This window comes from Oncorhynchus nerka, linkage group LG10 (assembly GCF_034236695.1).
Source record: "Oncorhynchus nerka isolate Pitt River linkage group LG10, Oner_Uvic_2.0, whole genome shotgun sequence".
NCBI lineage: Eukaryota > Metazoa > Chordata > Actinopteri > Salmoniformes > Salmonidae > Oncorhynchus > Oncorhynchus nerka.
In genome coordinates, this window is record NC_088405.1 from 25,144,821 (window position 1) to 25,155,691 (window position 10,871).

The following is a 10,871-nucleotide window of genomic DNA, read 5'->3' on the forward strand; positions in this document are numbered from 1 at the left end:
CGTATTTCACTGAAATAAACGTTTTGTTTTCGACATGATAGTTTCCGGATTTGACCATATTAATGACCAAAGGCTCGTATTTCTGTGTGTTATGTTATAATTAAGTCTATGATTTGATAGAGCAGTCTGACTGAGCGATGGTAGGCAGCAGCAGGCTCGTAAGCATTCATTCAAACAGCACTTTCGTGCATTTTGCCAGCAGCTCTTCGCAAGCACAGCGCTGTTTATGACTTCAAGTCTATCAGCCTAATAATGGCTGGTGTAACCGATGTGAAATGGCTAGCTAGTTAGTGGGGTGCGCGCTAATAGCGTTTCAAACGTCAATCGCTCTGAGACTTGGAGTAGTTATTCCCCTTGCTCTGCATGGGCCACGGCTTTTGTGGAGCGATGGGTAATGCTGCTTTGAGTGTGGCTGTTGTTGATGTGTTCCTGGTTCGAGCCCAGGTAGGGGCGAGGAGAGGGACGGAATCTATACTGTTACACTGGCAATACTAAAGTGCCTATAAGAACATCCAATAGTCAAAGGTATATGAAATACAAATGGTATAGAGAGAAATAGTCCTATATATAATCCAAATACCTCCAAATACCTTATGAACTACAACCTAAAACCTCTTAACCTTGGAATATTGAAGTCTCATGTTAAAAGGAACCACCAACTTTCATATGTTCTCATGTTCTGAGCAAGGAACTAAAACGTTAGCTTTTTTACATGGCACATATTGCACTTTTACTTCTCCAACACTTTGTTTTTGCATTATTTAAACCAAATTGAACATGTTTCATTATTTATTTGAGACTAAATGGATTTTTATTGATGTATTATATTAAGTTAAAATAAGTGTTCATTCAGTATTGTTGTAATTGTCATTATTACAAATAAATAAATACAAATCGGCCGATTAATCGTTATCGGCTTTTTTGGTCATCCAATAATCGGTGTCGGCATTGAAAAATCATAATCGGTCGACCTCTACTGCAGACTCACCATGTGCTTTTCAAAACAGCTCCAATGAACATTCGACCCAGGAAGAAGTTCACAAGGATGTTGCTTTTATAAATGTTATTTAATGGCGTAACACCATTGACATGAAATTGAGGGACAGCTATTCCCTGTAAATTAGTTATATTTAGTTGACATTAGTTTAAGTAATCCACTAAATAACTAATACTTTCTAATGTATTATGACATTTAGAGTGGGAGAAAAATTATATTTCGTAGAAAATATATACAGTTGAAGTCAGAAGTTTACATTAACTCGTTTTTCAACCATTCCACAAATTTCTTGTTAACAAACTTTTGGCAAGTCGGTTAGGACATCTACTTTGCATGACACAAGTCCTTTTTCCAACAATTGTTTACAAACGGATTATTTCATTTAATCACAATTCCAATGGGTCAGAATGACCATCGTTATGTTTGGAGGAAAAAGGGGGAGGCTTGCAAGCCGAAGAACACCATCCCAACCTTGAAGCACGGGGGTGGCAGCATCATGTTGTGGGGGTGCTTTGCTGCAGGAGGGACTGGTGCACTTCACAAAATAGATGGCATCATGAAGGAGGAAAATGATGTGGATATATTGAAACAACATCTCAAGACATCAGTCAGGAAGTTAAAGCTTGGTCGCAAATGGGTCTTCCAACTGGACAATGACCCCAAGCATACTTCCAAAGTTGTGGAAAAATGGCTTAATGACCACAAAGTCAAGGTTTTGGAGTCGCCATCACAAAGCCCCGACCTCAATCCTATGGAAAATTTGTGGGCAGAACTGAAAAAGTGTGTGCGAGCAAGGAGGCCTACAAACCTGACTCAGCTACACCAGCTCTGTCAGGAGGAATGGGCCAAAATTCAGCCAACTTATTGTGGGAAGCTTGTGGAAGGCTTCCTGAAACGTTTGACCCAAGTTAAACAATTTAAAGGCAATGCTACCAAATACTAATTGAGTGTATGTAAACTTCTGACCCACTGTGAATGTGATAAAATAAATAAAAGCTGAAACAAATTATTCTCTAAACTATTATTCTGACATTTCACATTCTTAAAATAAAGTGGTGATCCTAACTGACCTAAGACAGGGAATTCTTACTAGGATTAAATGTCAGGAATTGTGAAATACTGAGTTTAAATGTATGTACGTCTGACTTCAACTGTGTATATATAGTGCATTTGGAAAGTTTTCAGACCCCTTCCCTTTTTCCACATTTTGTTACGTTATAGATGAATCTTGATGAAACCAAGATTGAACTCTTTGGCCAGAATGCCAAGCGTCACGTCTGGAAGAAACGTGGCACCATCCCTACAGTGAAGCATGGTGGTGGCAGCATCATGCTGTGGGGATATTTTCCAGTGTCAGGGACTGGGAGACTAGTCAGGATAAAGTGAAAGATGAACAGAGCAAAGTACAGCGCGATCCTTGATGAAAACCTGCTCCAGAGTGCTCAGGACCTCAGACTGGGGCAAAGCTTCACCTTCCAACAGGACAACGACCCTAAGCACACAGCCAAGACAATGCAGGAGTGGCTTCGGGACAAGGCTATGAATGTCATTGAGTGGCCCAGCCAGAGCCCGGACTTGAACCCAATCGAACATCTCTGGAGAGACCTGAAAATAGCTGTACAGCGACGATCCCTATCCAACCTGACAGAGCTTGAGAGGATCTGCAGAGAAGAATGGGAGAAACTCCCCAAATACAGGTGTGCCAAGCTTGTAGCGTCATACCCAAGAATACTCGAGGCTGTAATCGCTGCCAAAGGTGCTTCAACAAGGCACTGAGTAAAGCGTCTGAATATTTATGTGAATATGATAGCTCATTTTAAATAAATTTGCAAAAATGTCTAAAACTGTTTTTGCTTTGTCATTATGGGGTATTATGTGTCGATTGAGAAAAAACATGTTTTTTAATACATTTTAGAATAAGGCTGTAAAGTACTACTGTGGGGGGGAAAAAAATCAAGGGGTCTGAATACTTTCCAAACGCACTATATACAAATAGTTTTGCAATATCTGTTTTACATATGTTTTATTAACAAAACACTTAAATTAAAACAACATGTCATTATCTAACATAAGTGTTTTTCCTGGTGGTTAAGGTAGGGGACAGGAAAGACAATTTTCGTAGGATGACCCGAATGGCAAGTCCAACTATGCAGGGAGAAACAAAAGCCTTTTGAACACTGACATGCTTCGACTGGCTGCTTTCTACTTTTATAAGCACATTACCTTTATTTTCCCATATAAAAAAGACAAGCACAAAACTTTGGGGTTTCACATAGCATACCTTAATGGGAAGAGAAAAGACAAGCCTTAGAGAGACTCCAACTAAAAGGTAGGTGTTTTCCTAACAACCCTTAATGTGATGAGGGCTTAGTGTAAGGCACAGGAGACTTTCGAGGGAATAGAGGGGCTGTTTAAGTACTGGGACAATTCACCTCACTGCAGTAGAAGCCATATTCTACTTTCAGCAGAGGTGCTAGCGGAGCTTAGATCAGTAAGATAATTTGTAAAGAAATACGTGATAGATGTGTGACTAGGGGGCATGCAGGTGTCAAGTTTTGATAAAAATTTGACCTTAACCTCTAACTTCAAGGGTTTGAAGTCTTCACTTTTTTCCGTTCCCTCCTGCTTTGGCTTTTCCTCCCTTGGAGTATTTGGCTTCCAGGTCAGACAGGAAAGAGTTAAAATTCTGTTCTCTGGACTTCTGCTTTTGCTGTTAACGAGACAAAAATACACACCATTAATGCTGTACCTGAACCCCTAAAACAGTCACCAGTTAAGATCTTGGTTGTGTGATTCAACTTACCTTTAACATCATTACAAGACTGTCATCAGCATCATTGAGTCCCATCTCTCTCTGCCTCTCCTCAGCTTCTTGTCTTTCTTCATCAGCCTGGAAGAACAAAGTATTCTCACAAATATGAACTAAAAATAATTACCAACAGAGGAAGTGAGTGTGTACAAGTATTTGTATAAAGCACACTGTACCTTATGTTTGCGTGTTTTCTTCTTCCTGGTGCTCTCCTGGGTGAAAGCAGGGTAGGCCGTGAGCTCCCCTGCCTGGATGGCTGTCTGTATAAGGGCTGTGATCCTGGGCTCGTCCTCCTGAGAGCAGCACAGGGCTGAGGCCATGATGGCGTCCATGTTCCCCTGGTGCTGCAGGTAAATCTGCATCACATCCTGCCTCTCCTCCTCCGTGCCTTTGTACTTCCTCTCAAACTCCTGGATGTCCTCCAATGTGATCTAATGAAGGAGAGATGGTTGTTAGAACAAATTCTAATTGTGACATTATACTGGGTGTTTGTTATTTGCTTCCAGGTGGATAAAGAAAGTCAAGAAGCTGGGGAGATACAGAGGAAGATGGTACTGGGTGATGCTGATGACAGTCTTGTAATGATTAAGGTACATTACTCAAAATTACACACGTCTAGTGACTATTTTATGGCTAAGGTATGAAAAAGAAAAGTTCTCTCAGGAGGGCCTAAAAAGTAAATACGGTGTATGGAGAAGATGTTAATCAGCTTTAGATAGTTATATAGTTAGGCTACCTTAGGGAACAGCAACCTCCAGTACTCCTCCCAGCATTGGTCCTGCTGTAGTGAGTCAGATTCCTCAGCCACAAGTCCCTGCTCATCATACACTGCCCTCTGCTCCTTGTCACTCAACACGGCATATAACTTCCCAAGCACCTGAAAGATAGGGGCTAGGTAATTACAGTAAAATACAACTCTAGACAGTTAGCTAGGTGAACTAGGCTAACTGCAGATTTGAGTAGGTGTTTTAGATGACACTTTCCCACCTGAAATTTCTCTGTTGCCTGCAGGTCTTCGGGAGCACGATCTGGGTGAACCCTGAGCGACACCTTGTAGTAGCTGTGTCGGATCTCTGCGTCTGTCGCCTCCTTGGAAACGCCCAGCACCCCATAGAGGCTGGAGGTGTTGAACAGTGCTTGACACTGGTCGAGTAGCAACATCCCGATCTGTCAACTTTAGGTTAAAAGGGAAATCTGCAATTGAAACTATGAAATAACACATATCGAATCATGTCGTAACCAAAAAAAGTGTTCAACAAATCTCAATATATTTAATCTTTGAGATTCTTCAAAGTAGCCACCCTTTGCCTTCATGACAGTTTTGCACATTCTTGGCATTCTCTCAACCAACTTCATGAGATAGTCACCTAGAATGCATTTCAATTAACAGGTATGCCTTCTTAAAAGTTAATTTGTGGAATTTCTTTCCTTTGTGTTTGAGACAAATCAGTTGTGTTGTGACAAGGTAGGCGGGTATAGAGAAGACAGCCCTATTTGGTAAAAGACCAAGTCCATATTATGGCGTGAACAGCTCAAATAAGCAAAGAAAAAAGACATTCCATCATTACTTTAAGACATGAAGGACAGCCAATGAGGAAAATTTCAAGAACATTAAAAATGTATTCAAGTGCAGTCGCAAAAACCATCAAGCGCTATGATGAAACTGGCTCTCATGAGGACCGCCACAGGAAAGGAATACCCAGAGTTACCTATGTTGCAGAGGATAAGTTCATTAGAGTTACCAGCTTCAGAAATGGCAGCCCACATAAATGCTTCACAGAGTTCAAGTAACAGACACATCTCAACATCAGCTGTTCAGAAGAGACTACGTGAATCATGCCTTCGTGGTCAAATATCTGCAGAGAAATCACTACTAAAGGTCACCAATAAGAAGAAGAGACTTGCCTGGCCTCCACAATTACCCGACCTCAAATCAATTGAGATGGTTTGGGAAGAGTTGGACCTCAGAGTGAAGGAAAAGCAGCCAACAAGTGCTCAACATATGTGGGAACTCCTTCAAGACTGTTGAAAAAGCATTCCAGGTTAAGCTGGTTGAGAGAATGCCAAAATTGTGCAAAGCTGTCATCAAGGCAAATGGTGGCTACTTTGTTTAACACTTGTTTGGTTACTACATGATTCCATCTTTAAAAATATTTGTATATATTTCACCATTCTTTAACCAGGTAGGCCAGTTGAGGCAAGTTCTCATTTACAACTGCGACCTGGCCAAGATAAAGCAGTGTGACAAAAACAACAACACAGAGTTACACATGGGCTAAACAAACATACAGTCAATAACACAATACAAAAATATATGTACAGTGTGTGCAAATGTAGTAAGATTAGAGAGGTAAGGCAATAGGAGAAATAATTACAATTTAGCATTAACACTAGAGTGATATATGTGCAGATGATGATGTGCAAGTACAGATACTGGGGTGCAAAATAGCAAAATAAATAAAAAAGTGTTGAAGGCTTCACTATTATACTACAATGTAGAAAATAGTACAAAATAAAGAAAAACTTGAATGAGTAGGTGTGTCCAAACTTTGAATAGTACTGTATATACAGTTGAAGTCGTAAGTTTACATACACTTGGAGTCATTAAAACTCGTTTCAACCACTCCACAAATTTCTTGTTAACAAACTATAGTTTTGGCAAGTCGGTTAGGACATCTACTTTGTGCATGACACAAGTAATTTTTCCAACAATTGTTTACAGACAGATTGTTTCACTTATAATTCACTGTATCACAATTCCAGTGGGTCAGAAGTTGATACAAACTAAGTTGACTGTGCCTTTAAACAGCTTGGGAAATTCCAGAAAATGATGGCATGGCTTTAGAAGCTTCTGATAGGCTGATTGACATCATTTTAGTCAATTGGAGGTGTACCTGTGGATGTATTTCAAGGCCTACCTTCAAACTCAGTGCCTCTTTGCTTAACATCATGGGAAAATCAAAAGAAATCAGCCAAGACCTCAGAAAAACAATTGTAGACTTTCACAAGTCTGGTTCATCCTTCGGAGCAATTTCCACACCCCTGAAAGTACCACGTTCATCTGTACAAACAATAGCAAGCAAGTATAAACACCATGGAACCACGCAGCCGTCATACCGCTAAGGAAGGAGACGCCTTCTGTCTCCTAGAGATGAACGTACTTTGGTGTGAAAAGTGCAAATCAATCCCAGAACAACAGCAAAGGACCTTGTGAAGATGCTGGAGGAAACGGGTACAAAAGTATCGATATCCACAGTAAAACAAGTCCTATATCGACATAACCTGAAAGGCTGCTCAGCAAGGAAGAAGCCACTGCTCCAAATCGCCATAAAAAAAAGCCTGACTATGGTTTGCAACTGCACATGGGGACAAAGATCGTACTTTTTGGAGAAATGTCCTCTGGTCTGATGAAACAAAGATATAACTGTTTGGCCTTAATGATCATCGTTATGTTTGGAGGAAAAAGGGGGAGGCTTGCAAGCCAAAGAACATCATCCCAACCGTGAAGCACCTGGTTAAATAAAGGTTAAATAAATAAAAGCACGGTGGTGGCAGCATCATGTTGTGGGGGTGCTTTGCTGCAGGAGGGACTGGTGCACTTCACAAAATAGATGGCATCATGAGGGAGGATGTGGATGTATTGAAGCAACATCTCAAGACAATTGAAGTTAAAGCTTGGTCACAAATGGGTCTTCCAAATGGACAATGACCCCAAGCATACTTGCAAAGTTGTGGCAAAATGGCTTAAGGACAACAAAGTCATGGTGTTGGAGTGGCCATCACAAAGCCCTGACCTCAACCCTATAGAAATGTGTGGGGAAAGTGTGTGTGAGCAAGTAGGCCTTACAAACCTGTCTCAGTTACACCAGCTCTGTCAGGAGGAATTGGCCTAAATTCACCTAACTTATGGTTAAAACATTTGACCCAAGTTAAACAATTTAAAGGCAATGCTACCAAATACTAATTGAGTGTATTTAAACTTCTGACCCACTGGGAATGTGATGAAAGAAATTAAAGCTGAAATAAATCATTCTCTCTACTATTATTCTGACATTTCACATTCTTAAAATAAAGTGGTGATCCTAACTGACCTAAGAAAAGGGAATTTTTACTAGGATTAAATGTCAGGAATTGTGAAAAACTGAGTTTAAATGTATTTGGCTAAGGTGTATGTAAACTTCCCGGCTTCAAGTAGGTGTGTGTGTGTGTGTGTATATATATATATATATATCACTAAGGGCTGGAGAAATGTAACCACATAACGTTATAGCCAATGATTCTTGAAGAATATAACTTATAAATCACTCATGAGCTTAGTTCAACTGCTATACCCCATCAGAACCCAAAATACAATATTGTTTAACTCCATTGTTTGTAAACAATGACATTTTAGGCTAACACTGTATTGCGTCAAAACATGATTAAAACTGCAATTGTATTCCCGTTGATGTTCAGTCCTTGTAGCTACTGTATGTATGCATGCATAACTAGTTTTGTCCATCAATTTTGAGTGGTTCGCTTACGTACTTCGCTACATTTCTCCAGTCCTCTTGTTTACCAAAACAGTGGCAATGTCGCCCTTTTTTTTAAATGCAGTGCAGAAAGCCCCTGTAAATGATTTCAAAACAATTATTGTCTGCACACGTTATTCATAACGTTATTTGTAATAGCGTTTTAAAACCTCTACCTACCTTGAAACCTTCTTTATCAAAATGGTGGATATCTGGTTGAAAGCTTCACTTGCTTTGTTTACAAAATTTGGCGCGCTGTCCTGTCAACGGAGTGTACGTAGCGTAAACGCACTTTTTTTGTTGTTGCGCATGTTACGTTTGTGTGGCTTTCACTAGTTACCACAGCCGCAAAGTCTATCGTAAAAGATAATGAAAAACGTGCTTAATATGTCTTAATTTAAGGTTAGTGTTAGGCATACAGTTAGCAGTTTGGTGAAGGTTAGGTTTCAAATCTCATTTTTAGAAGAGACATGTTTTTTACATGGGCGGGGTTTATGACTTTGTGACTGTGGTAACTATTTGTGTCAATCATTTTAGGCACAGGTTGACGAACACCCATTCTGTCTGTTGAAGCAGGTACAGTGACTTAGCTAGTGGCGGGGTGGTCGGGCACAGCATCAGTAGCTGTGCCACTACAGATTCTGGGTTCGAGTGAGTCCAGGCTCTGTCGTATGAAACGCAGTTTGGGTCTTAAAGCACGTGGTCAAAACGCCATTGGTGCGGCTGGTTTCCGGGTTAAATGGGCATTGTATCAAGAAGCAGTGCGGCTTGGTTGGGTTCTGTTTCGGAGGACGCATGGCTTTCCCGAGTCCGTACAGGGTTGCAGCGATGAGACGAGACTGTAACTGCCAATTGGATACCACGAAATTTGGGAGAAAAAGTAGTACTTTTTTTAATGAAAAAAAAAACTGACTTCGCCTACAAAACTTATCGTTCTGAAAATGGCCTATGTGGAATCGATATGAGTCAGAAACATTTATTCTAGTGTCAAAATTGACTACAAAGTGTAAATAGGTCAATGTTGGTCATAAAGTCAGTCTTGTCCAAAACAGATTGATAGGAAGAAAAAAATGTAACTGAATGAAGGATATCCTAACAGTTTTCCTTGGTTTGGGTTCATTTAATCCTGCCCACAGCTGGCTGCTCCCAAGTAATCATCAATTCGGAGTAGCTGCAGGCGATGCCATTGTAAAGCCCATGGTCAATTTTGTTTGATATTGGTCAGTGATATCTGGGATCCTTGGGACATACCCACCCTAAATCTGAACCATTCCTTACCATTTTAAATTTCAACTTCAATGGGGTAGGGACCATTCGATATCCCTATGGGGCTAGTTAGGGACCATAAGTAAATAATATAATGTACATGTGGGCCAGTATTTTAAAAAGGTCAAATTTCAATGCCCTAAAAACATCAAACCAGAAATTCACATATTATTTTAAATAATTTAATTAGTCAACTAAGAGTTGTGCAACATTAAAATGTTGTCCAATTTACATTGTGTAATTTATTGACAGTCCCTAACTATCCCCAGAGATAGGCTATCCAAAGTCCAAACAACTTTGGCACTATTTCACACCAGCCAGCTGAAGCTAATTGCCAATATAATTTGGCTACCTGTTCCCACCTTCAAACACACAAGAGACACCCACATCAAACCACACCCAAAAACCAACTCAAGTTTGAATTCAGTCATGGCCGCTAGCATTTCTTAATGAGGTCAAATCAAATCAAATTTTATTTGTCACATACACATGGTTAGCAGATGTTAATGCGAGTGTAGCGAAATGCTTGTGCTTCTAGTTCCGACAATGCAGTGATAACCAACAAGTAATCTAACTAACAATTCCAAAACTACTGTCTTATACACAGTGTAAGGGGATAAGGAATATGTACATAAGGATATATGAATGAGTGATGGTACAGAGCAGCATACAGTAGATGGTATCGAGTACAGTATATACATATGAGATGAGTATGTAGACAAAGTAAACAAAGTGGCATAGTTAAAGTGGCTAGTGACATAAGAATGCAGTCGATGATCTAGAGTACAGTATATACATATGCATATGAGATGAATAATGTAGGGTAAGTAACATTATATAAGGTAGCATTGTTTAAAGTGGCTAGTGATATATTTACATCATTTCCCATCAATTCCCATTATTAAAGTGGCTGGAGTTGGGTCAATGACAGTGTGTTGGCAGCAGCCACTCAATGTTAGTGGTGGCTGTTTAACAGTCTGATGGCCTTGAGATAGAAGCTGTTTTTCAGTCTCTCGGTCCCAGCTTTGATGCACCTGTACTGACCTCGCCTTCTGGATGATAGCGGGGTGAACAGGCAGTGGTTCGGGTGGTTGATGTCCTTGATGATCTTTATGGCCTTCCTGTAACATCGGGTGGTGTAGGTGTCCTGGAGGGCAGGTAGTTTGCCCCCGGTGATGCGTTGTGCAGACCTCACTACCCTCTGGAGAGCCTTACGGTTGAGGGCGGAGCAGTTGCCGTACCAGGCGGTGATACAGCCCGCCAGGATGCTCTCGATTGTGCATCTGTA

The 10,871-nt window shown here is 40.4% G+C and overlaps 1 protein-coding gene across 5 annotated transcripts; it reads right to left on the bottom strand.

Annotated features, from left to right (window-relative positions):
* Nucleotides 1–1,048: 1,048 nt before the first annotated feature.
* On the bottom strand, nt 1,049–8,597 carry LOC115136326 (dnaJ homolog subfamily C member 9-like). 5 transcript variants are annotated; one of them, XM_029671915.2, is made up of 7 exons: nt 8,334–8,447; nt 4,794–4,980; nt 4,543–4,683; nt 3,983–4,237; nt 3,801–3,887; nt 3,575–3,707; nt 1,049–3,278 (listed from the first exon to the last, which is right to left on the bottom strand). In XM_029671915.2, exons 2-6 carry the CDS (start codon nt 4,965–4,967, stop codon nt 3,600–3,602), a joined length of 765 nt encoding a protein of 254 aa, XP_029527775.1. In that variant the 5' UTR covers nt 4,968–4,980; nt 8,334–8,447; the 3' UTR covers nt 1,049–3,278; nt 3,575–3,599. The 5 variants fall into 5 exon arrangements, with proteins under 5 accessions (XP_029527775.1, XP_029527774.1, XP_029527772.1 ...); XM_029671914.2 differs by lacking the exon at nt 8,334–8,447 and adding an exon at nt 8,498–8,597 and having other exon boundaries at nt 1,049–3,707; XM_029671912.2 differs by having other exon boundaries at nt 1,049–3,707; nt 8,334–8,445.
* Nucleotides 8,598–10,871: the final 2,274 nt, after the last annotated feature.